The sequence below is a fragment of the Melanerpes formicivorus genome, unplaced genomic scaffold (assembly GCF_026170545.1).
Source record: "Melanerpes formicivorus ecotype bairdi unplaced genomic scaffold, bMelFor1.0.p_v2 SCAF_71, whole genome shotgun sequence".
Taxonomy (NCBI): Eukaryota; Metazoa; Chordata; class Aves; order Piciformes; family Picidae; genus Melanerpes; species Melanerpes formicivorus.
The window spans coordinates 2,561,484-2,587,439 of NW_027142423.1; the positions used below are offsets into that span (position 1 = coordinate 2,561,484).

The 25,956-nt window shown below is 42.2% G+C and overlaps 1 protein-coding gene across 1 annotated transcript; it reads right to left on the reverse strand.

Annotated features, from left to right (window-relative positions):
- Window positions 1–1,541: 1,541 nt before the first annotated feature.
- Window positions 1,542–25,956, reverse strand: SLC30A8 (solute carrier family 30 member 8). The gene is made up of 8 exons (XM_068163236.1): window positions 25,800–25,956; window positions 17,315–17,507; window positions 13,240–13,390; window positions 10,844–10,997; window positions 10,135–10,324; window positions 8,894–8,999; window positions 7,409–7,543; window positions 1,542–5,719 (listed from the first exon to the last, which is right to left on the reverse strand). The coding sequence occupies exons 1-8, from the start codon at window positions 25,877–25,879 to the stop codon at window positions 5,574–5,576; spliced, it is 1,155 nt and encodes a 384-aa protein (XP_068019337.1). The 5' UTR covers window positions 25,880–25,956; the 3' UTR covers window positions 1,542–5,573.

Below are 25,956 nucleotides of genomic sequence, written 5' to 3' on the forward strand. Positions count from 1 at the left end.
GCCTTGTGCTCTTTGTGGATTAGCAGGTTGTGCCATGATTAATGAATTCCTGCTCTTTCTCATTTAGACAGAAACCAAAGAACTGCTCCAGTCAGCTTCAGTCTCCAAGAAGAAAATTAGTACAGAATATAACTGCACACAGCAGAAGAAAAAGGAGTCAGTGCTTCACCGAAGTCCCATAGCCAAGGAGCTTGTTAGCTAGAGCATACAACCAGTCTTACAGCATGTGTCATAGCCAGACACTTCTCACTGCATGTCATGGCAGTTTCTATGGTGTGTAGTAAGGAGATAACAACACACCCTGGCAGAGCAGGCAGCATTGCAGTTTGTGAGACAAAGCTAAAGAAGAGTGCAAGCCATAGGGTAAAATACCTCTGATGCCACCAGGAACAGCATTTCTAACTTTTGTTCATTCATTTCTTTTCACCTTTTGTTGTTGTTGTTGTTGTTGGAGGTGGTTTGTTTTATTTTGTTGTTGTTTGGTTCTTTGTTGTGGTTGTTTAATCAAAAATCAACCCCCAAAACTGTAGTGAAAAGCAGATATGTTTCATATCAGCATTACACCTGTGAAAATTCTGAATGTGCATTAGTAACCACGTGAAAACCCCTCACTTGCACTTCCATTCCAGTCACTGGGCTGCTCTCCAATGCTTCTTCTGTGTCCAGTTCTGGGCCCCTCAATTTAAGGAGGATACTGAAGCACTCGAGCATGAGCCCTATGAGGAGAGGCTGAGGGAGCTGGGGTTGCTTAGCCTGGAGAAGAGGAGGCTCAAGGGAGACCTTATTGCTCTCTACAACTACCTGAAAGGAGGTTGTAGCCAGGTGGGGGTTGGTCTCTTCTCCCAGGCAACCAGCAACAGAACAAGGGGACAAAGTCTCAAGCTGTGTCAGGGGAAGTTGAGGCTTGAGGTGAGGAGATAGTTCTTCCCAGAAAGAGTAACTGGCCATTGGAATGTGCTGCCCAGGGAGGTGGTGGAGTCACTATCCCTGGAAGTGTTCAAGAGGAGATTGGATGTGTCACTTAAAGCCATGGCTTAGTTAGTCATGAGGTGTTGGGTGCCAGGTTGGACTTGATCTCTGAGGTCTTTTCCAACCTTATTGATTCTATGATTCTGCTGCAGTCCACTCTTGCTAGACATTAACTGTCTGACATAAAGTCCAAGCGGAGAGAAGTCAAAGGAGACAAGCAAATGGATGTCTCTAATTCCTTTCTTGCTTAAACTTTATGTGCTCTGATGGGAAAGGATTTTATTTTTGTTAGTTGAAAGAGATTATCAGTAGCCTTAAGAATATGAAAGAGTACCTTAATCTGGAGTCAGCTCAGGCAGTATTTTAACTGTGAAAGTCCTAAATAACCTTAATGCAAAGTAAATACTTGGATCAATATGTGATGTCTGGAATGGCTTTTGCTCTTTGTTTTTCTTAAGTCCCTGTGATTATTGTACTTAGAATGGAATCATTAAAAAAAAAAAAGTGGTTCATTATACTATCACTTTCAACAAACACAGAGCAAAAGGCAGTTTCTTTCTGAGGAGCTTTTATTTAATCACACAGGTTGAAGAGGAATGGGAACGCTTGTAAGCAGAAAGGATATGTGATAAATGTCATGCTGGCATTGAAATTTGAATAGGTTGCCAGTGGAAGCATTGCTGGAGAAGAGACAAAAAGCAAAAACTATAAGAACAGAGACCAAAGAATATGAAAAAGGAGGGAGAGCACATCTGCTATGGCTGAGGGAGGCATATTGGAGCATGCTAGGTTTTACAACAGAGGAGAAAATGCTCAGAGCTAAAATAGTTTGATATAACCTCTTGACAATGATAAGAGTGACATTGCAGACATACACAGTCAGTGTTGTTTAGGCCACCATTTTCTGCCATGAATGGGATGTGGACATCTTGTTTGGCCATTCTCTGGCAACAGCAAATTACTGCTGTGATGTCTCACATTAAGTGGGCAATCATATCCTCAGTTGTATATCTAGTTCTCACAATAACATTTCAGACAGGAGAACACAGGATGGTGTCTATGACTACAGTCACAGTAAAGGACTATTCCATTATTACTACTGACAGATTTGTGCCTTAACTGTTTCCAGTTTAAATAACTATAAATATTTCTGTCACTATAAATGTTTCTGTCACTGTGTGTTGGTCGTCTCAGCATAATGTTGGCACTTAGGCTCTTTGTTGGCGCTGAATGAGGAAAGTTCAGCTTTGCATTTCATTGTTTCATAGTTTCTGCTCTAAAAAGTCTTGAGCTTCTACAAACTTCTTCTCCTCAGACTCTGCTCAGCATGTTACATTCTGGTTGCAGACAGTGAAAAAGAGAGCGTGCTCTTTGGGGAATGGAGAACTATATAATTTACAAGCTGCAAAATGACTACATTAAAATTTAGAGGAAGGTTGATATATGTAAAATTTCAGTGCCAGCCAGTAAAGCCAGGCACTCGCCCACATGAAATGAACTCCACCACAAACCAGTCAGATGTGGAAAACACACCACTTACACAATACTATTCTGTTTCCCAGGAGTTCCAAGAATGATTTAGAGATAGCAATTTTTTTGGGGGGGTCAATTTTCATATTGTAATTCTCCAGACAATCAAAAGTTAATAAAAGCAAAGAAGGCTACAAATTGCCTCTGAATTTCTCAGCTCTGGCCTTTGTGTATCACAGTAATATTTCTGCAGCAATCCTCCCCAGCCAGTCAATGTTCTGAAAACAACTTTGTGCCAAGATAATATCCCTGAAGATCAGACTAGATGGGGATGAAGATCAAATCTATTATTTACATTCATATACATAGTGGAAGCATTAAAGGTCCAGCTCCTTATATGAATATTCATAACTGCAGGTAAATATTTGCTTTAAATTAATTTTGAGTCTACCAAACTCAGGTAAAATTTTGTTAGGTTTTATAAGCCACTACATTACTTTTGCCATAGTGTTCTGATAGAGGAAATTCTGCAACAGAAAGCAGAGACCGTTGCACTGTCTCTAGCTTTTGCTAGACATGTAGATAAAGTCTTTCACCTGAAATACAAGGTCTACTGCTGCTAACAAACTCAAAATTCTCCTCTTCCTTTCCATTCCTGCCCTGAGCTTTACTACTCACATACCAGGCTACCATTCTCAGGGGTGACTGTGGATGGCAGGTGTTACCTCACTTCCCTCTTAAACCTCCTTTTTTTACACCTCCCCCATTTTCTCTTTCATTAAGGATCGTTCTTGTGAATTAACTCCTTCTTTCATCCTGACTCTGTACTTCTCTGCTCCTTTCCTCAAAACTTAATGAAAGATTTCCCCATCCTTTCAATTCATTTGGACAATAATAGCCTCATAATCCTGGTCCTGGATCCCTAATCTTCTTTTTTCCCAGCCCCTCTTGTGTTGCTTCCATCCAGCTTTCCACATGTCTACTACTCAGCATAGCTTTCTTGGTGGACCATGTCACTTTTGTGTTCAATTCTTTTCCAAGAGTTCTTCTGGTCTTTCTCTCCACATCATCCTAAGCCTCAGAACTGACTCTGAGTCCCATTTGGATGATTCTGTCACCCATTCATTATATTTTATATTGTCCCTGACCATAAAACTGTTCCCCAAAATTCCCTAATATATTCAGGTCTGTGTCCTCATCTTATGCAAAGCACTCTGAAAGACATTTTTTTTCTTATGAAGGCCACACTGTTAACTTTTCCTCCCCAGCTAATGAAAAGTATGGTCAGGTTATTTAACAACCACAGCTGAGTTGCCTTTGATAGGAGGCAACTATCCTAAATTATACCAGCAGATAAACTGGCCAGAATACAAGTTAATTTATTCATTTAGGGTTTCCTACTGTGCTTTGATTTATCTGTGTTTTATCTTCTGGAATTTCAGCTGCAAAGGGCAAGAATTGTCTTTATCACTACTGAATACCGCTGCTATATACTCAGTTCTTTCAAGTCAGTAAATAATGAAATACTCTTGAAGTTCTTAGTGGGTGTTGTGTTTTATACCTTATCTGATTTCAGTGGGAGGTTTACCTGACTAAGGTCTTCTGGGATACCTCCATAAAGCAGAATAATTTCTTGTTCACCCTACCAGGTAAGAAACACCAACTTAACACATCAATCTATCATCACATAGTTATGTATTATCCATAGCCCAAAGCCCCTAATGATAAATTCTATTCTCCTTAGGATGATAAAGCAGAAAACTAATGTGAACCTGTTGCAAATAAAACTACATTCCCTAAAAAGCAATATCTCTTTACACCTCAATAACACAGTGCCTTTTTAATCTGTCAGTCTAGAAACTCAGTACCACCTGGTGTTGCATACTTTATTCTGTTCTAAAAAATCTGTTAATAAAATGAGCCCTACAGCTCATTGTTGCTAGTTGTGCATGGAAAGTGAAGCTGCACTCTTAAGGCCAAAGGCAGAACTGAAGTTGTTTTGTGAAGAAGCAGTTAGGCATGCATTTTGAAGTGCAGTCTCTTGGTTCTGCCAACAGGTAAGAGCTTCATTCAGTTGAGTGGACAAAAATAGAGGCACTGCAGCAAGACTTGACTCTCTTTTTTCCCTACCTCTGCAGCAACCATTACAAGGTATGCCGAAGAGGAAGATTTAATACATCCTGTTAAGGAATCTGGGAATTAGCTGCCTGAAGGAGAGGCACATCCTTTCTCTGTACAGGGAATGGCTTTGTGATATGACAAATTAGTTTTAAATACCTGATACAACTTCAGGGATGTAGCATTACTGGGTAACACACCACTACAAAGGACACTAGATATGATGTCAGGTTCACAATGGTCTACAGTTTTGTTTTGTCTTAATCATTTCCTCCCCTTTTCTAGGAGCATCTGGTCACAACCCAGCAGTACCTTTTGACATGGACACCCAAAACTAATGCTCCATCACAGCTTATCATGATGCAGTTATGAGTTGTCTTAGCAGTAGGGAATACTGCCTGTGCCAGGCAGAAAAGAATTTGGCTGTGAGCTAGCTGAAAGATAGATAGGGCCAAACAGAAAACAAAGAGCTATTTGCCTAATGTGAATGCAGTGAATCCCCTTGTGATCCACACTGCAGACTATGTTGCACATCTGACACTTCCCTTAACATGCAGCAGGAGGAGTCTCTACCAAAGGGCAGGGAGAGCAGGTACCAGCATTTATTTCCCAGATCTTTGTGTTAATTTAAATATTCTTTCATCCTGAGTAAGTGTTGTGCTTTGCTAACACCAAACTTATGGAAGTTGATTAGTTCTTTGTTACCTGTGGTTACAAACAGGCACTCTTAAATGTTGTTTTAGTGGCCATATACTGCTCTAGTTAAGAATAATTTAGATACTTCCTCTTGCAATTGCAAGTAGCTGCTGATGGACCTAGTTGATGGATGGACCTAATAAATGTTCTCTTCTGGTAGATGTTGCCAACAAATAAAGGCCCACGCACTGCTCACAATATAGGGCTTTTTAGTTCAGTTAATTAGCATTTGGCTTTAATCAATTAAATATAATCAGCACATGTATTCTCCATTGACTTATAAGAGGGTGATCGCTGGTCTGCACAGGGTACTCCTCCCTTTAATTGCTGGGCTCTTGGCAGAAGACACAGTCTTGCTTCTGATCCTCTCTCCATTCAATCTGAATGGTGATGGAGTGGAAGCTGTAGTGCTCAAAGAGGGCTTGGGTAATATCTCTCAAAATCTTCTGGCTGTCCGCTGTGTCTGCTATTGATAGCAAACAGAGAGAAAATCACAATGCAAGTAATATAATACAGCACTTTAAAGCAGAGTAAGTGTTCACTGACAGAAACCTGTTTGCAAACTTCTAGCAGAAGTTTGTTCTGAGAAGTGTTTCTTGTCCTTTTTATCCTCCTTTCAGGAACCTGCATGTCAGCAAAAGCATGTTCATTCAAATGTGGACAGAATATGCAATTTTGGCAAGAGCAGAGCTAAGAGTAATCACCACAGAAATTCACTTTGGCAGAAGAGTGGAGGAAAGCAGGAATACTTAATAAAGATTAGTTCATCCAGTCAGGGAGCAGAAACTGTGCCAAGTGATTCAGGTGGCTGACAGACCCCGCTGTTCTGGGAAGGGGGACTCCATGTGGGACTTTGCCTCTGAACCGGTTCTTAGCCGAACCTAGGTGGAATATTTCCTTTAAATAAACATTAACATGTACAAAGAAACAGACAAACAAGAAAATCAATCTGAGTAGTGGGCAATTTGTCAGCAGGGATAAAGACTACATTAAAAAACAAAAAAATAAGAATTTTTAAAGATCAGCTGTTCCCCTGGAGGTACCTCTATGCTCCAAGCCATGTTTTAAAGATTATTGTACAGCTACAGACACATAAGGAATGCAGATTTGACCTCTAAGTGTTTTGGGGTTTTTTAAAGGGATCAACAGTTTTCAAGTTTGATAAATCCACTTCAAAATACATTTAGAATAGAATAGAATAGAATAGAATAGAATAGAATAGAATAGAATAGAATAGAATAGAATAGAATAGACCAGGTTGGAAGAGACCTTCAAGATCATCGTGTCCAACCTATCATCCAGCATTTGATATTGTAAGGAAAGAAACCATCCTGGGTCTAGTTTTTCCAATTTATTTCAAATATCTTGTAGTTTACTTCTTTGCTCCTCTGCAGTTTTCAAGTCTTGCATTTCTGCTGTTGTTTTGGTAAGGTTTCTGGGAGGAGGATTTTGGGAGCTGTGGTTGTTGCTATTTTTTTTCAACCAAATGATGACATTTCACAGTATCACAGTATCACAGTATCACTTAGGTTGGAAAGGACCTCGAGGATCATCGAGTCCAACCTATCAACACAGACCTCATGACTAGACCATGGCACCAAGTGCCACATCCAATCTCCTCTTGAATGCCTCCAGGGTCGATGACTCAACCACCTCCCTGGGCAACCCGTTCCAATGCCGAATGACTCGCTCGGTGAAGAACTTCCTCCTCACCTCGAGTCTAAACCTCCCCTGGCGCAGCTTGAGACTGTGTCCCCTTGTTCTGGTACTGGTTGCCTGGGAGAAGAGGCCAACTCCTTCCTGGCTACAAACACCTTTCAGGTAGTTGTAGAGGGCAATGAGGTCACCCCTGAGCCTCCTCTTCTCCAGGCTAAACAATCCCAGCTCCCTCAGCCTCTCCTCATAGGGCTTGTGTTCAAGGCCTCTCACCAGCCTTGTTGCCCTTCTCTGGACACGTTCAAGTGTTTTGATGTCCTTCCTAAACTGAGGGGCCCAGAACTGGACACAGTACTCAAGGTGCGGTCTAACCAAAGCAGAGTACAGGGGCACTATGACCTCCCTGCTCCTGCTGGCCAGTTGTATCTCAGTCAAAAGAAACTGCCCTTTACTGGGCAGCAGTTGAATACTTACTCCCTGTTTACAGAAATTTACTGACCTGTGGCAACATGAGCAGATAGAATAGTCTGATTCATTGTCAGAGACCAAAGATGAAGGTTGTGAACAGACTCCACTTTCTCAACTGCCAAAATTCTTGCTTTCACTGCATCGTAACCAAGTCCTTTTGATGTTCCTTAAAAGGATAAATGGGTGGAAGAGAAATTTTTTTAAGAGGCAAAAATGGTGGTCATTAGAGAAAAAGGCATCATGAACTTTTATTCAGTTAGATGTATCAACCACATTGGAAAAGACCTCAGAGATCAAGTCCAACCTATTACCTAATACCTAACATCTCATGACAACTAAACCATGGCCCTAAGTGCCACGTCCAATCCCCTCTTGAACACCTCCAGTGATGGTGACTCCACCACCTCCCTGGGCAGTACATTTCAAAGGCTAACAGCTCTCTCTGTGAAGAACTTTCTCCTCACCTCCAGTCTAAACCTTCCCTGGTGCAGCTCGAGACTTTGTCCTCTTGTTCTGTTGCTGGTTGCCTGGGAGAAGAGACCAACCCCATCTGTCTGCAACCTCCTTTCAGGTAGTTGTAGAGAGCAATAAGGTCTCCCCTGAGCCTCCTCTTCTTCAGGCTAAACAACCCCATCTTTCAGAGGTCACTGTGAAATTTAATCTTGTCCTTTCATTTATGCTTCTCCATGGAAAAATGAGACTCACACACGTCTTGGAAGATAATCTGAGTGTCCAGTTTCCATAGAGAAGTGAGCTGTTTAGATAGATCATGTCCTGGTTCTGCACCCACACCTTTTGTGAACACAGAATTTATGGTCATCACTTGAGCATCTCTAAAGGATTCTGTCATCAATACTCTTACATGAAAGAAGCCTCTGTTTAGCAGAGAGGAAAGATAAACATAAGGACTGAAATGGTTTGACTCAGGAATCTTAGATGAGGTTAGATTTCAGGACCAGTTAATGAGCAGATCAGTGACTTGTTTTCTAGATGGGATTTCTTATAAATGATGCTGAATCACAGAATCATAGAATTGTTAGGGTTGGAAGGGACTTCAAAGATCATCTAGTTCCAATCCTCCTGCCATTGGCAGGGACACCTCACACTAGATCAGGTTGCCCAGAGCCACATCCTGCCTGGCCATAAAAATCTCCAGGGATCAGGCATCTACCACTTCCCTGAGCAACCTGTGCCAGTGTCTCACCACCCTCATGGGGAAGAACTTCTTCCTAACATCCAATCTGAATCTATCCATTTCTAGTTTTGTTCCATTCCCCCTAGTCCTATCACACCCTGACACCCTAAAAAGTACCTCTGCAGCTTTCTTGTAGCCCCCTTCAGATATTGGAAGGCCACAATTAGTTCTCCTGGGAGCCTTCTCTTCTCCAGACTGAACAGCCCCAACTCCCTCAGTGTGTCCTCATAGGAGAGGTGCTCCAGCCCTCTGACCATCCTCAAGGGGAAAGAGAGAGAAAAATCAAAATACAACAGCATTTAATCTCAAACTGGGTCCTACCTTCCATTAACACAATCAAAATATCCCTTAAAATGGTGACGGTCGTTGCCAAAACGAAGATGGAAAACACAAAGGTGCAGATTGGGTCAGCTACTTTGTACTCCGGCTAGAAAGACGTGAACAGATTGCTGTGTTAATTTCATTCCTGTTGGTCGTTTCCATTCTTAACTAGGTAATCTCTAGGAATAATATATTCCATTCACCTAGCACAGAACGAGTGCTGACCCCCTTTGCCGGTTAGAGTGCCACAGCACAGGGAATGAAGTTACTACGTAAGAAGAAAGACACCAAGGTATCCTTCTTGCAGTTGAAACACCAAGGAGCCAGTGTGTGCTGGGTTACACCCATCCTGGGGGTAGGGCTGTGAGAGCCCTGTTTCCCCCAGGGGGCAAAAGAAACCTGATCCAGGAGAACAGAGAGGGACTTGGTTTCCCCCTCCCATGAGAAGGGGTCCCCTGGGTCAAAGGTGGTCTATTCCACTGCCCCTTCCTGTCCGGCAAGCCTATGAAAAGGAGGACAGTGCTGCCATTTACCCTCCTTCCTCTGCCTGTATTGCTTGAGAGGACCAACAGCTGCAGCCAGCCTCCTGACTCTTCCACGGGGTTAGGGCTGGCCTCTCCTTACTGCATTCATGATTTTCTAATGGACTGAAAATCCATGTACATCCAGGGAAATAAAAGGCCATGCAGGCTTGGTTTTATATATTTTCTTACTTATCCTTATTCCTTACCCTTGTAAACCCTCCCTGATACTGATATATATATATATATATATATGTAAATCAGTAAATATATATAAATATATAAATATTTAAATATAAATATATGTTATATATATAAATTATATAAAAAAAAAATATATATATATTTAAAAATGTACTTTTCCTACTTCCAAACCAATTCCAGATTATTTTTTGATAGATTTACCTCCTTCTCTTTTCCCCTAGCCCTTTTTTTCCCCCCTTTCTCTCCTTTTTCCTTATCAGGGAAAAGGGGAAGTGGGCAGAAGAGGAATTCTCAGCTTGCTACCATCTGAACTCTTAAACTCCACTTAAGGCTCAAACCACAACAAAGTGTTCCTCTCTCAACAGATCATTTCAATTCCCAAGAATTAATGTGTCTAAATTACTATCTATATCATTAAGATGGAGAAAATGTTTACATAGCAGCTAGTGTCACAATGCTATGAACACAACTGTTATGCTTAATTGTGAGGAAGGCAAGTGAACTAACAAAACTAACCTTAAAGAAGATGATAAGTGCGCTAATTAGCACACTCATACTCTGGAACAGATCTCCAATGGCATGCACGAAGGCTGCCCTCAAACTGGCATTGCTCAGAGCTGGCATTTCCAGGGGGGACAACATATGTTCCCTGGCCTGTGCCCCATGGCTGTGCCCATGGCTGGTCTGGTGCAGAATCAGGCTCAGTCTGCAAGAGATGTCAAGCTACAATTATCAGTGGGATCACTGCATCTCTGAAAGCAGTGATGTCACATACATCATCACTACTCTCGCTTCTGAGTGCTGAGTAATAAAATCAGACATATTAAGGGAAAATCCACAGTGACTGAACAGATAATTCCTAGGCAAATCAGTGCTTTGCATAGAAATATAAGAGTCTGTGAAAGGGGTAATTAATCCTCAATTCCTATGGAGTTCTTGAAGATTCTGACATCTAATAAACGGTGAGATGGAGGTTAATTTTTTCCTGAAGTTTGTGCATTCATAATTTTCCTTCCTGATGTGGAAGCTAACAGAAAGCATGAGAGTAACTTCAACCTTGAATGAGAAGCAGGATGTCTCTCTTCTCCTGCCCCTTTCCATATCCTCATGAAAATTATAAACACTTAATATTTTTCAGGCAAGTTTCTCTAATGTTTTTAACTGAAATACAGCAGCAGGTTCAAAGGTTCAAAAGTTCTATAGAGAGGAAAACAAAGTCACTTACAGGATGTTGGCCAGCACGGCACAAGCAGAGGTAATGAGCATCACTGTGGCATCAATATCATAACTGGGGTGTAGTAGCCTCATACTAGCCAAATATGCCAACACACCAGTCACCATCCAAATGATCATCATAGACAGCAAAGCTCCCAGAATTTCTAGGAATGAAAGCAATCTGATTTTAGCAAGAAAAATAACAGAAATGTTACACATTTTAAGAGGCCACTGCTAGTGGTTTCAGATGTGTAAGCTTTGTAACCAGGACAGTTAATTCTTGTGCGCTGGCAGCCTTGCTGCTCACAGAAAATGGGCCAAAACCTTTTCTGGTCGTAGCAAATAGCAGCCCTGTGTGGTGGATGTGGTGGCCTAACCATGTTCTATCTGTTCCTACTTTTATCCCCTTCCTAGTGTTGAGTTCATGAATTATTTGCAGAAATTAGAGAGGTAAAAAAATATAATTTGGGGAGTTTCAGGAGGAGCAAAAGGAGCTTTAATGGGAAGGAAGAATAAAAGAACAATTCTTTTACATCTTATGTAGTTGTCCGGCCCTGCCAGTATGGGGTGAAGACCCTAGGAACCCACCCTTCTTCCCCAACAAGATTATCTGGTCATGGGAGCAGAAGTTGGAGGGAAGGAGAGCGGCACAGCTCACCAAAACCCACTGCAGACATATTGCTCCTCCAATAGCCTCTCTTGTTTCTGCACAGCTCTTGTCACTTCACGTTTCAGAAATGCAGTGACAGCCCCCAGCGAGGTCCTGCCAGCAAAAATCTCTCCTTCCTCTCTTCTAGAACTTATCCTTCCAATGCCACAAAATTATTTTTGTGCAACCAGCTGTGATGAGGACAAAAGAAGCTATCTTTTCCCTGGGGCAACAAAATTTAATTTTGTCTCTATTGGCTCCGAGTTGGGCTCAAATAAATCCAGTTCCCAAGGCCACCTTTTATTGCACTGCCATAGGAGAGGTCCAGGGATATTTGTATGAATGTGTGTAGCATGTTTTTAATAGGATGTGGGGCTAGTAATTGCTGTGTGACTCGAATGGGTAAATGTGGCACAACTGAGACAATGCCAAAGAGAATGAAAGCTCACAATAAAGTGGAAGGCAGTAGGAGGCCAGGAAGGGCAAAGAACTTGCGTAGTCTTCCACACTCAGTCCGAGAAAGCAGGAGAAACTCAACTTATGATGATGAGTGTATTTTTCTAAGGGTCACACCTTTTGCAAGAGCCCAAACTTCAGGTGCTTATCAAAAGGAACATTCTGTCTAAAATTTACAAATCATACGTTACAATGCCCCAGCTGGTTTTGTTTACAAGCAGGTAGAGAGAAGCTAACACAAAGCATTCTGGTGTTTATATTTTCCCCAAGCTGCAGGTTGGAACTCTTCAAACTTGGCCTAACTGAAGTGTTAATGGCCATGTTATCACTCACCTAAAAGGACCCAAGAATGCTTGTGACCACCAAGTATCTATGTGCATGTGTGCATATAATACACAATGGAATATGTTAGAGGTCATCTTTACCTACACAGGTGAAAATAGCCATTAATTTTCAATGCAGTATCTTAGCAAAAGTTTAGCTAAGGTTACAGAACAGTTCAGCAGTAATAGATACTTTACTCAAGATGCTCTCAGTTATGCTTCTTCAGAACTATGAGTACTAACAGAGTGCAGAAAACAATAGCATAGGATTGTTTGTGAGTCTCTGAATCATACTAGAAATAAGAAAACTGAGGATGAGGAGACCTTTCCTACATGGAGATAGGTCTGTCCCATACTATCAGTCTCATTCCATTTTGTGCTTCTAACTCTGCTGCAGAAAGTAGCTGCATACCCAAAGGATTTCACTGAACAGCTGTCTTGACTGGTTCTAATGCCTCATTCTTGGTTAGTGGAGAGGAGGCATTTGGATGGCTTCTAAACCTGCACCCTGTCATACCCAGTCTTTGCATGACAAACCCTGTTTATCAGTATGAGAAAAGTAGTGAAAAAGAAGCTTCCAGTGTCATGGAGGGCTGCAGCTGCCAGACCTCAGTAAGTCAGTGCACAGTAACTCTGCCACTCACCTGACTGCCCTCAGCTACTGTTTTAAGACACTCACCTACATATTAAACTGGAAATATAGATCAGAAAATAAACAAAGCTGCACCACCCCAAAACTATATTAAATAGATGAACTGGCAGACATGACTGTAGATAGCACATGACCATGCCCTTTACTCCTTTGAAGCTCACTGGCTTGCTTTGTTTGTTATGTGTTCTAGGGGCTTTGAGAGCCTCAGTGCACAATCTCTAAATATCCGCAGACCTGTGTTATACACCAGCATGTCTTCCAGTCCCTGGCTATGATGACTTCCCTTTCCCCTTCCACGTGTTTATACTGTGATATGTGTTTGCTACCTGCTCGGTACCACCCAAAAGTGAGCTGTTTGGTGGGAGGTTTGGAGGCAAGCCACAGGGAGAAGAGGCTGACGAGGAAGCTTGTCAGGTCCACGAGTATGTGTGCCGCGTCGGTGATCACCGCCAGGCTCCCGGCGATCTGCCCACCTGTGTGAGACACCCATCCGTATCATGGCTCTGGGCAGAAGTTTGAGCTGAGCAGATCAAACTCAAGAGCTGTTTTGCTGTGAATTGAAGGGAACACTCAGTTTTCAGTGATCACATTCACAATCCAAAGCTCTTCAAAGATAGCTTCATTTGGCACCTCATTCATGCAGTGAAAGTTAAGATTTAAAAGAACTGAGCTAAATTTCTTTGTCTGAGAGAAAGAAAGTCCTGAGGACAATAGAGTTGTGATACTTTACTGCTGGGGGGTTATATTACTGTTGGACTGGTTTATGTTGACTATTTTAATATCATATTTCTTTGAGAGAAACAGTGTTAAGGATTTCCAGTATTCTCCTGCTAACTTTTCACAGATTGCTGATATCTTTACGTGCATACAAAAACTCAGGGAATTAGGTTATGGGATTCCTTTCTTATTTGTTACAGGAACATATGTATATTATTCCTGAGTTTTGGATGGCTAGATGCCCAGCTGTTTATTTGTCACAGGCAACACTCAATGGGAATAAAACTAAAGGTCCTAGTATAAGAGCTGTGATAAACAACCAACCATTTTGATGGGGGCATAGAGACAAATGTTCTGTACTCAGGACCAATCTATCCTTTTGCATCTGTAATTCATGGTTTAATTTTCCTTCTGGAGCTGGAAAAATGTGGCTGAATGTCATTTTGCTTTGGAGGGTTTGGATTTCACGTGAATTCTGAAAAAACAAACAAACCCAACCCAAACCATTTTAGGTTATCTGAAGCCAGATTTCTTTTACTCACTAAGCCAAACATAATTATATTGTCAAATTCTTCTAACTATGTCTCAGAGCAAAAGGCAAATTCAAAGAAACTAAAAGATTGCTCTAAGCTACCCCAGCTGCCAGTAGCTGCAGGAGAAGACAGGGATCACAGGCAGGAAGCTGTCTGGCCACTTGTTATGGCAGGGGAATCTTTTCATCAGAGTGGGAATGCAGAAAAATGAGAATATGAGATAACACAGCCAAAATGTCTAGTTTCTACATTTGGCAATATCTTTCCATAATTCTTCAGGCATTTCATTAATTTCACTTCACCTGTTTCTCCTGATCACAACCCATAGGAGAACCAATGAATCCTGGAAAGCATCATAAAATGATTCATTCAAACCTTTGCAAGACACCACTGCCAAAGGGACATGTAGACTTATCTCTTGTTTCCTTAGAGATGGAAAGCCTTCATGTCAGCAGGATGGACTGTCTGTACATTTTCCTCCCACACACAGATTCTAGATTAATATACCTAGTACTGTATGGTTTGTCCCTGCAGGAGAATGTGTATTGCATTTATAGGGCATGCCTTGTTTTTCTCTTTTGCCTCCCTACACACCCTATTGACAGCTGTTTGAAAGATGCTTCTCAAAAAGGGAGCAAGCATGACTGCAGGATTTGGAGGCCCCTCAATTTTGGCAGTGAAATGAAAAATCCCACAGAATAGGGACTTCCCAGAATATGCACAGGTGTAAATGCACATATATTTCCTGGTCATGGCAGAGCTCTTAAGACTTCCACTGCTGGCAAGGTCACTGTTTCTCAAGTGGGAGGCAATTTTGCATAGCAGAGGGAAGCAGGCTTGTCTGAAAGTGCACAGATGTTAACAACCAAGGCATCAGTCATCTTTCAGCAAACAAATAGGTAGAGCACAAGCTGCCTGCAAAACCCTGTCGCATTTTCGATGCTGTATTTCCATGTTCTCTGGGATAGCATTACAAAAGCTCATACCTTCTAGCCTGCTGTCTTTGAAATATATTGGCAATTATATTTTTTTTTTTTTATGTATTCCTGGTGTATCTAATGCCTTCAGGTGAGTTTCTGACATCTCTGTTTGCTTATCTTAGCAACCTGGTCAAACCTTTATATTCCTTTTTAACATGAGGATGCATGCTGGGTTTCTCTCTCCTTCTAGTGCCCAAAAGGAAATAAATTACTTTGAAATCCACACTTAGTCCTCAGAGACTGAGAATCCTTGGAATCCTTTTATATCAGGGCCATGCACAGGGTATCATCAGTTTGACTGATATCTCCAAATCTATGGAGATTGGGATGGATCTGCATCAGAAGAACAGAAGATAATTGTCTTTCTGAGAGAGTTTGTGCATCAGGCTCAGCCGACAGTGCCCCTTTTGGGAGAGCAGTAAGGGCTGGCACAGATGGTTTGAGCAAAAATATCATGGGAAAGATGCAGAGATTCAAAGCAGCACAACTTTCCAACCTCTTCAAGAGTGGCAAGGCTTTATTTCTTCTGTTTAACATAATAGTGCCCAGAGAAGCTGTTTGCCCTTAAGAGAAGAAGGAAGGGGAACATATTCTTTGTTTTCAATACTAAAGCCTGTGTGATAGTTGTAGGCTCTTATTGCTATGTATCAATACTCCCAACAAGTGGTCTTTATGACTTACCATTACCCACAATGGCTGTTTACAGCTTTGTATATGACAAAGCAGTAGCAACTGTCAGTCACTCAATGGTCAATCATCAGGCACAGGCAGTCTAGCCTAATGATTAAAGAAAAAATTAAATGTGTGGTTCATAATTACAAAAATCTCCATAGACTGCTGCCTGCAACTGCAGTTAATAACTGGTTTGTCAAAGTGTAATGGTCTGAAGCAAAATGGCCTTCAAGCTTGTTACTTAAGCTGTCACTGCAAAAAAGCTGTATGATTCATTAAGCAAAATGAAACATTTAGTTAACATATCATCTGTCCTTCCAATTATCCTCTAACACTGCTGCATTCACCAAACTGAAGCCTACTGATTATACTGCTTTGTTAATAGTGCATTACTTCTGGCACTGGGATTACTGTGTGGAGATTAGTGGTATGCACTGGTTTTCATGGGGAGAATGCCTGTCCCCTACAAACAGGACTTCGTGCAGGTGGACTTCATGGGAGGGAAGAGTTGGACAAGTCCCTGCTGGGTTTGGCACATGGTGGGGAAGGCAGAAATGCAACAACTCATTCAGGGCTTCTACTTCTTACCTGTAGGGAATACACAGCCTTTCTATTTCACTTTCATGGGACTCCAGAGATGCTGAAACAGAGGAAATGTGTTTCAGAGGTGTTCCTGGCTGATTTTTGTTCCATCCCCTTGGCTACATGTGACAAAAGTCTGTGGGATTCCTGATGCCTTACCTTACCTCACCTCACTGTGGAGAAGGGGAAATGAAAGAGCCAGAAACTATCAGGTGGGTATAAATATCACAGAAGCCATGCAGAGAGCAGATCAGTAGGACAAAATGAAAGCTAATGCTCTATGAGCAAGCCAAATACTTATATTAGATCTTGTAGGATGGGTCCAGAAGTGAAAGCTAATTAGACAAGGGAATAATCTTCCGTTGATCCAGAAACACACCAGCAGGCCAATTTAAAAAGATAAATGTGCCCTAGTATAAATACATTGACTTAATTGAAGCAAAGCAGATGGTGAATCTAGCCCTGGATTTCCCTGGGTTTTGTAAAGAATGCTGCTTGCAGCCTTCATCAATGTGGAGGTCTCATTTGCCTCAATAAATATATAGTCTTTTAATTGTTTACATAAAAAAATGTAGTCCAATTTATTAGAAACCTTTTGTGACACGATGCTAAGAGATGCTAACCACTTTTAGCCAAATAGGACCTAGGAGAACAGTTCAGACCATTCATTCACTGATCTTTCTATTCCTACACAGATGCAATCCTTAAATGAACATATAAAAGTAGTTTGATTAATTTTTACCTCCAAAATCTCCACAATTCTTTTAAGGATTAGGGAGAAAGGAGAGTTAGACTATTCAGGTGAGTTCACCTCTGTGCATCATGGGTGCCTGTAGTCAGAGTGTGTACAAAAGTGCATGAGTACAGATGTGCTGGGCATCAAACTGAGCTCTTTTTGGGCAAACATACTCCCCTATAATCTCAGCAATCATGAAGAAGATGCAAATTACTGATGCTAAACAGAGCTTCCTCCTGGCTTGATGCTGCTCCCTTTTTCTGTTCTCATAGGCCCGTGAGTAGCCGTGACAGTGATATGCTGGATTAGCTTCAGTAACTTCTGCTTCCTGCTGCTGCCTCTCTTCATTTAAATTCTTCTGATGCCAGCTCATCCTTTGGGATTGAAAGAAACAGAAGGTTAAAAGAAAAGAAAAATCATGGTTATTTGGGCATCTAGCCTTGCAACCCAGAAGCTCTGTAATTAAAGCTTTTGAAGGATAGAAGTAGCATTGGAAACAACGGAGCTGGTCAGGGAAGAGGCTTGCTCACACCAGCAGGATTCTGCAGGAGGGAGCTGCACATGAAATGACTGCTCTGGCTGTGCTTCCCAGCTCCTTGGGCTCTCCTATACCATGTAGAGATTTATGAAGTACTGGGTGAGTTTCTTAGGCTGCATATTTTATACACACAAGGTGATTCTGAAAAAGCCGTCCCTGTTGCAAACAGGAACCAAACTCAACAGAACATGGAGAAGATTCCATGGGAGATTTGTGGGGATCATTCCCAACTTCTTTAGCAAGATGACTATTAAAAAATAAAATCAAATCTTTTTCTCAAATGCAATTGACTAAAGATATTTCTCCCTTCTGTTTGCATGCAGAACAATTTTATTTCAGGTTTCCCCATATGTACAAAGCCTACCAATCACCCAGCAGCACTTGTGTGGTTATTAAAAGTTTCACAGACACTTAATAATTGAAAAAAAAAAATTAAATCAATTCTCCAGAGTATGCTGACCCCTCTGTGCCACTGATTTTCTAGAAAGAAGAGGAGTCCAGCAGATGTGGCTCTTCCAGCATTGCTCCACCGCAAGGTGACTTCTCAGCCAAATCTGCTCTACCACCTCAGTGATGTTCTTCTCAGGGCTCCTACATAGGAAATAAGAGATGGGGGTAGAGAGGCCTGAGGCCAAGAACCTTGCATTGTAATTGTGGGAGCTCCTGGATGACCATGACAACTGGTGTTTTCATTAAAACAGCCCAGAGTCTCCCCCAGGGGAGGTCCCAAGGTGGTTTGGGAAACAAGGACATTCCCTATCCTTTAACTTCCAACTAAGAAGAGCCTAAACAACAAAAAATCCCTGCTCTAAACCATGTCCTGGGAGACTTGGTTGAAAACCATTTTATCTCTTTAGATAAAGCATTTACTGCCTCAGCTGGTTCTAATGTGGTAACTGTCGGTAAATTATCCCCTGCTGTGTACTGAGGCTTGTGTCACAGCACACTGTGGCATCAAGGGGGAATTCTGCCCAGAGGCACATACACAGCATCCATATAGAATCATAGAATGGTCCAGGCCAGAGGGACCTCCAAAGGTCATCCAGTACAACCTCCCTGCAATCAGCAGGGACATCCCCAACTAGATCAGACTGCCCAGGGCCTCATCAAGTTTTACCTTGAATATCTCCAGGGAAGGTGCCTCAACCACCTCCCTGAACAACCTGTTCCTGTGTTCCACAACCCTCATAGTGAAGAACTTCTTCCTAATATCCAATCTAAATTTGCCCCTCTCTAGTTTGAAGCCATTGCCCCTCATCCTGTCCCCACAGGCTTTTGTAAACAGTCTCTTCCCATCCTTCCTGTAGTCCCCTTCAGGTGTTGGAAGGCTGCTATTAGGTCTACCCAGAGCCTCCCCTTCTCCAGGCTGAACAGCCCCAACTCCCTCAGCCTGTCATAGCAGAGGTGCTTCAGTCCCCTGACCATTTTTGTGCCCCTCCCCTGGACCCTCTCCATCAGGTCCATGTCCTTCCTATATTGAGAGCTCCAGACCTGTACACAGCATTCCAGATGAGGTCTCACCAGAGCTAAGTGGCAGAATCACCTCTCTGGATCTGCTGGCAGTGCATATTTTGATGCAGCCCAGGATGTGATTTGCCTTCTGGGCTTCAAGCTCACTATGTGCTCACGTCCAGCTTCTCATCCATCAGCACCCCCAAGTCCTTTTCCTCAGGGCTGCTTTCTATCACCTCCTCCCCCAGTCTGTATTGATAGTAAGGATTGTTCTGGCCCATGTGCAGAACCCTGTACTTGCTCTTGTTGAACCTCATGAGGCTCATCCGTGCTTGCCTCAACAGCTTGTCCAGGATGCCATCCTGTCCTTGTGGTGTATCAACACCACCACACAGCATGTTGTCATCTGCACACTTGCTGATGGTGCACTCAGTCTCACTGTGTATGTCATTGATAAAAATATTAAAGAATACAGGTCCCAGTGCAGACCCCTGAGGGATACCATTGTCACTGTTCTCCATCTGGACTTCAAGCCGTTGAGCACCAGCTGCTGGATGCGACCATCCAGCCAATTCCTTATCTTCATAATCACACCTTACAGCTGTTTGAGGTCTGTGTGGGCAGGGGTTGTAGCCTGCAAGCCTACATGAAAGAGCAGCAGACTCCACTGTTGTTTTCAAGTCTGAAATCAGCTTGGGGGTGGGCTCAGTTGGCCCAGCAATTACAGCTTCTTTTTCCCATTCTAAGGACTTTCCTTTGGGACCAGGAAGAATTGTTTCTTGAGTTACATGAAAGAGACTTGTGCTACAAGAAGTACATGGATCTTGACAACTTTCTGTAGCTTTTCTACACAGTTTATGGAACTGTCAAGATGCCTAAAATCTTGCTGGAAAGAAATCATGCCAGTGGCTGCCAGTCTGCAGTAGTCAATGTCAAGAAAAAAAGCTGCTCTGAAATCAAACTTCTTCCAGCTGCCTTTTTGGGACAGCCTAAGGGGGCTGCCAGTTGCTCAGTGGGTCCAAAGCCCTGCCAGGTGCCCAGCAGCCCAAATCTCACCTATAGGGAAGAAGGAAAAGCACCCACAGAACTGTGGGCACCTTGGTCCCTTGTGTTCATCAGTGCTGTGGAGGTACCAACAAAAGGAGAAGAGCTGATCTACCTTGGTGGCCAGGTCCTGCCACTGTAGGTAATGAGCATGGATTTGGTTTTGTAAATATTATTGAGATGTTCCAAGGACGCATCCTGTTCCCCTGAGTCAGCCAGTTTTCCAGCCAGGTTACCATGTGGTCCCTGTTTGCTCAGCAGAGGCAATTGGTTCACCCTGTACGTGAGGAGCTTGCATGAAAGAACTACTGTTCAGATTTAATGCCTGATGCCTGGAGATGGTGAGTTAGTGAATTCTTAGTCCTTTGTCAGCATTTTTCTTTATTTCCCCCACAATAACAAATAAATGGGAGTTGGGCTGTCTGGGGAATGGGCTACTCATCTGGTGACAGAGATCTCCACTAGCCAGTCCTTCTCCAGTCCTTTGGTTTTACATTCATCAGGCTCCTCATATACTCTATGTCAGTTATGCACAATATTTTACTGATGAATTAGAAGGTACCACAAATTGATTCCTTCCAGATGGCTGAACAAAACACTATAGTTGTCTCACTCTCCTCTGGAGACCAGGGCATGCAAGTTTTTCTTTCTCACGATCCCTCTCTGGAGTTAACTTCCAATGCTTTTGTATGGTTTGAATGTAAAATTAATTTCCTTTTAACTCAGCTGGTATTGGATGTTAAATCATCTTAATGACAAGAGTCATGATCAGCTCAACAGCCTGCCAAGGCAGGGATGCCAAAATTATATCTACAGATTCTTTAGCCACCGAGTCCTTTTTCCTTGCTGTTAACAAAATAGGTCACTTTGTGATCACCCTCCCCTCTCTAAGCTTCCAGTCTCTCCATCAGCTAACAAAACCTCAGAGTACCACTGAGGGGTAGGAAAGCACTGCCCACAGATCTCGTTGAACAGATGCAAAAGCAAACAGAGGCAGGGTAAATCCACAAATGTCACATTTTTCTGCCTGAAGGGTACTTCAATAAAAGTGGCCTGATTGTCAGAAGTGGCGAGCATTTGCTGCTCCCTTTGAACTCTCAGAGCAGCATCTGGCTCAAGGACTTAGGAAGAGTCCTACCAGCTCCCATGCGTAACCATTATTTTTTCTCTCTTCCAAGAGCAGCCTGCCACTAATTAAAAGAATCTAAGAGGCAGTTTTATAAATGTGCAAATCAAAAGCTTAAGGTGCAGAGATCAGCTCTGTCAAACTGTAAACCCCTTCTGCGTGTGTTAGAGCAAGATGTAGCCTTTAAGCATCAGATCTCTGCACCAGCACACTGCAAGCACAGTCCCAGATTAAAAAATAATCTTTTTCTTCATTTCAGATTCTCTTTCCTTTGTAAAAGACATAGTCAGGGGAATGTCACAGAAAGGCTCCTACTGAGTCATGCCTAGAAGGGGGGAAGTAGAGAATATTAATACGTGTAGCAGATTCCACACAAATCATTAGCAAGGGCTTTTGATTACAACTTCCTTTTGTTTGTTTTCACTTGATCTGTTGAGTGCCTTGATCTGCAGGCTGATGGGAATAATTGCCGTCCTCCTAGACCATTATGAGGTCCCCAGCCAAAGGAGCAAAATGTGGAATCGCTGCACTTCCCACAGGAGATCATCTCCTTCACAAGGGAAAACAGTAATTTTTTGGTGCCTGAAAGGATAATGAAACTACTTTCAGACAAAAATATATCAAAGTCATAGTCTCCTCCCTCATGGTAGCAATGCTCTCATTTCAACAGATGCACCAGTTTTGATTATTTCCAAGTCCTTTAAGACACTCTTTATAGCCTGGCTGTCCAAATTTTCCTTTTCCTTATTGTGGACACAAGCCAAAGACAAATATTTACATACATTTAGATGTCTAGTAGATGGAAGATGGTTGGAAGATGACTAGAAACAGAGCTTATGTCTAATAAATCTTTGCAGATCTTTCTTCCACGAACCTGGCAGATCTAGAGTGTTGAGTTCCACGGTTTAATTATGATCTATGTAACGATAAGGCATCCTTTCTTACTTGCAAGCTGTCTGCCTGGTGGTGATGATCTGGATTCCATGATCTTTAAGATCTTTTCTAAATTATTCTGTGATATTTTCAATAGTTCTTGTACTGTTAGAAATAACAAATGGCCATTCCCTGCTTTCCTTCATGACGTCATTCATCATTATATGTATCATTGTTATACCCATGCATCATCAGTTTCCTGAGCTGGTGTCCTACTTGTTTAATTTCTGTTTTTTACCTCTTACTATCTCAGGTCAAATATTCTTTCTGAGAGGAAGTGGGCATACCCAAAGAAGGAAGAATGGAGACAGCATATGGCCGGTACTGGGCAGACACAGACCTTTCTACAGGGCTCTCATATCATCTAACACAAGGGAAAAAGTAATGGGACAGGTTTTGCTGAGTTCCCTAATACTGTGTGTTCCTGGAGCCAGCTGGCAAGCTAGCAAAAATGAGACATAACAACAGGCCTCACAGCTAAAATGCTTCAGGAGTCACAAGAAACATCTGAAGTTTTCCTGAACATTGACTTTTGCAAAGCACAGAGAGTGATGAAAAGCCTTTATCTGATGAGGACTCTTTGATCCCATGAAAGTTTTCATATCATGTGCAAGAAGGTAGAAAAAAAAGGCAACTATTTCCTATATACTTGCTATAGAAAATCAATCTCCACATGAAGAAATCATCTCCCAGGCTCACTTCAAACTTTTGAGTGGTGTGAGCCTGACAGGCAGGAATCAATTACAAGCCTAAGGCTTCCCTGATAGATAGGTCACATTTTAAAAAAAAAAATCTTTTTACACTAAGACAAACCCTAAAGTTTTTACACACCTTTGCTGCTTTCAGCATTGCTTCCTCTTTTTTTGACTCACATCTCTTGTCTTAGAGACAAAGTATAAACAAACATCTTGAGACTAGCAGCCTGAGTTTCACTTGTGGAGTGGTGTTCAAAATCTCATTATAATGGCATATAAAGCACATGATCAGAAATCCAGGAATTGCTGGATCAAGTCAAAATCTAGTTCACAGCATAGTTGGTACAATCTAATGCAAACCCCCTGATTTATGAATTATTGACTATTTCTGGTCAATATTACACTGCTCTATTGTCAGTAAGAAATCAAGCTATCTATATTTATTCATTCATTTATTCATGCAGTCTCCACCTTGACAGACTTTTTTCAAGACTAAACCAGATAAAGCCCTAAGCAACATTAGTTGACCCCACTCTGAGCAGGAGTTTGGACCAGTCACCTCCTGAGGTCCCTTCCGATCTGAATTATTCTAGAAGCCTATAGCTGATCTGATTTTGAGAGAGCTCAGTTAAAGCCCACCCCATTGCAAGCATTTTAAAGTCTGTCATGGGAGACCTCAATGCATCCAGACCTGCTAGTGACCACCTCTCAGCATGGCATGAAAAAACCACTCTCCTTCACAGCCTTGTGTGCATAGAAGAGGGCCTGTATTCCCACCCACAGTGTTAAACTAAAAACGTTTTTATTCCCTGTGTATTGTAATAATGGCATTTATTAAAAAGAAAGAGGCTGGGGGATGGCAAAGAACTAGGCAATTTGTGTGCAAAACAAATTCTGTTGAAAGCATTAGAGCTGTTCATTAAGTCTACACAGAGGGAAGGGGGAAATGTGGTAATTTATACCAACAGCTAAGATGAGCTTACTGCTGCTGATCGGCTTAAGACACCTGAAGCTGTGCAGGCAGCCAGTCTGTGCAAGCCTGAGCCCAGCAGGCTGCATTCCCCTGCCACGCTGGCTCTGAGCCCCGAGCTGGAGCTTGCTGAGCTGCAAGGGGAAGAAGGGCAATGGGTTCCCCTGAGATGAAAGGTCTTCCAAATGGGAGGTAGACCCCGGCTCTCACCCCTGGTTTCTGGTTATTTGCTGGGACAGAGTAATTAGATTGTGAATTTAATCAAATTTCATCTGGCAAGAAAAGCCCAAAGGAGGAGAAGCAAAAAAGCCACATGCCTGGAAGACAGGTCCTCTTCCTCCTGGAGAGCTGTGTTATGCTGCCCTAACTCCGCCACCTCAGGACCTTTGCTGTGAAGCCCTCCCGAGTCTGGCCCTCAAGCTCTGGAGTAGTTGGCCGTATCTGCAGCAGTCAAGCCAAGAGCTGCAATTGTTGCAACGATTCACCTCAACTGACTTCAGTCTTAAATTAGGAAATAATTATAAGAAAGTAATCAACTTCTCCAGAAGGTGAGTCAGCTCTTAGATGAGAGGATCAGCTGCCCCCAGTGTGCATCCTACCCCTCTTCTTACTGGGAATATCTCCTGTTCCTGGTGCTCTAGAGAAAATGTGGCCTTCCTGACAGAGCAGCCTAACATCTATTGCTGTCTGAGGGCACCCCTCATTGCACTGCATAAAGCCTTCATCCAGGGATGTCCTTGTCTCCAGAGGTGGTAAGGGGCTAATGGACCTCAGCTACTGAAGCTGTACCCACAGATTTGCAAGCTATCAAAAAAGCTCTGGGAGCCTTCAGTCACTAAAATGAATTGCAGAATCATAAGATTATTGTTTTTTTAAAATATGAATAGCACCACAGAAGTCTTCTTGGACAAAGCCACCTATATTTATGGAGCCATGCAATAATATTTAAACAATAATCCAGACACTCAAATAACTAAACCACGATGGCAGTGACCCCAGGATAAGAGCATGGAGAGACAGATATCCATTAGAACCATCGGTGTTTATGCCAAGCTTCTGTCCCACGTGTTTTAAGAGAGCTAAAGCAATAAATAAGCTAAAACCCAATGGGATAATGGAAATGTCAAGAGCTGCTAAGCTGACACTAAGCAGCTATTTTCTTCTTAAAATACTTACTGGCCTGAGTCAAGAGGAAGAATGAAAACCAATTCAGCTGAGGACCTATTTTGTGATAGACAATTGTACTCATCTTTTCAACCAAGCTACAGCACATCCTATGTTTTCAGAGGGTCTTCCCTTCCTCAAGCAAGCATTCTATTCTATTCTATTCTATTCTATTCTATTCTATTCTATTCTATTCTATTCTATTCTATTCTATTCTATTCTACTCTTCTCTCACAGGACCTCTGGCACATGAGAGGAACATCAGCTCCAAGTCAAACAGACTATCTGCATGAATAGAATTTGGCAGGGTCAAACCCTTAACGCCATCACATTTCTTTCAGACCAAATAGATAATTTAGACATTCAAGCATGAAGGAGCCTTGAATCAAATGTAGAGCCAGTAGAACTATTATGATTCAGCCTAAAATTGCAACAAAATCCATGAGGTTTTGCATCCCACAATAAATCGACTAAGCTTATAAAGTGCGTAGCAGGAGACACTTGCTTCAGGAGTAGATTGGTTCAATCCATCACAAATGTAGACATATCAGGATGCTGTCTACTAAATGCATCAAGCATTCAATAAGAAAGTTTGAGAAGGAAAAAAAATCCAGCAAAACATCTCAAAAGAAGTGAAAGATATTCCTGGGATGCACTGTGAAACTCCCTGTCAGCAGCTCGGTGATTTCGTATTGCTCTCCAAGACCAAGCAATGGAAGTGAAGGAAACAGAGAGTTGTGTTACCTGTCTAAGGCCAAGGAGTACTTCTTGGTGTCCCTCTCACTCACAAGGCAAGCTCTTTCAAGACCTTTTGTGGTAGCCATGAGGAAAGTCGGTGGAGTTCTGCTTGTGTTCTTTGCCCACTTAAACTCTCTTTCTCTGCTGGAAGCAGATGTGGGCA

What these genes read in the sequence shown, in the direction of transcription:
- SLC30A8 (XM_068163236.1), bottom strand. Translation starts at nt 25,879, where the DNA reads ATGGCTACCACAAAAGGTCTTGAAAGAGCTTGCCTTGTGAGTGAGAGG. An exon ending in CACTTATCATCTTCTTTAAG is followed by an intron (nt 9,000 to 10,134) that starts GTTAGTTTTGTT and finishes ACGTCTTTCTAG; the next exon opens with CCGGAGTACAAAGTAGCTGA. An exon ending in ATCTGCTCATGTTGCCACAG is followed by an intron (nt 5,720 to 7,408) that starts GTCAGTAAATTT and finishes TGCTATCAATAG; the next exon opens with CAGACACAGCGGACAGCCAG.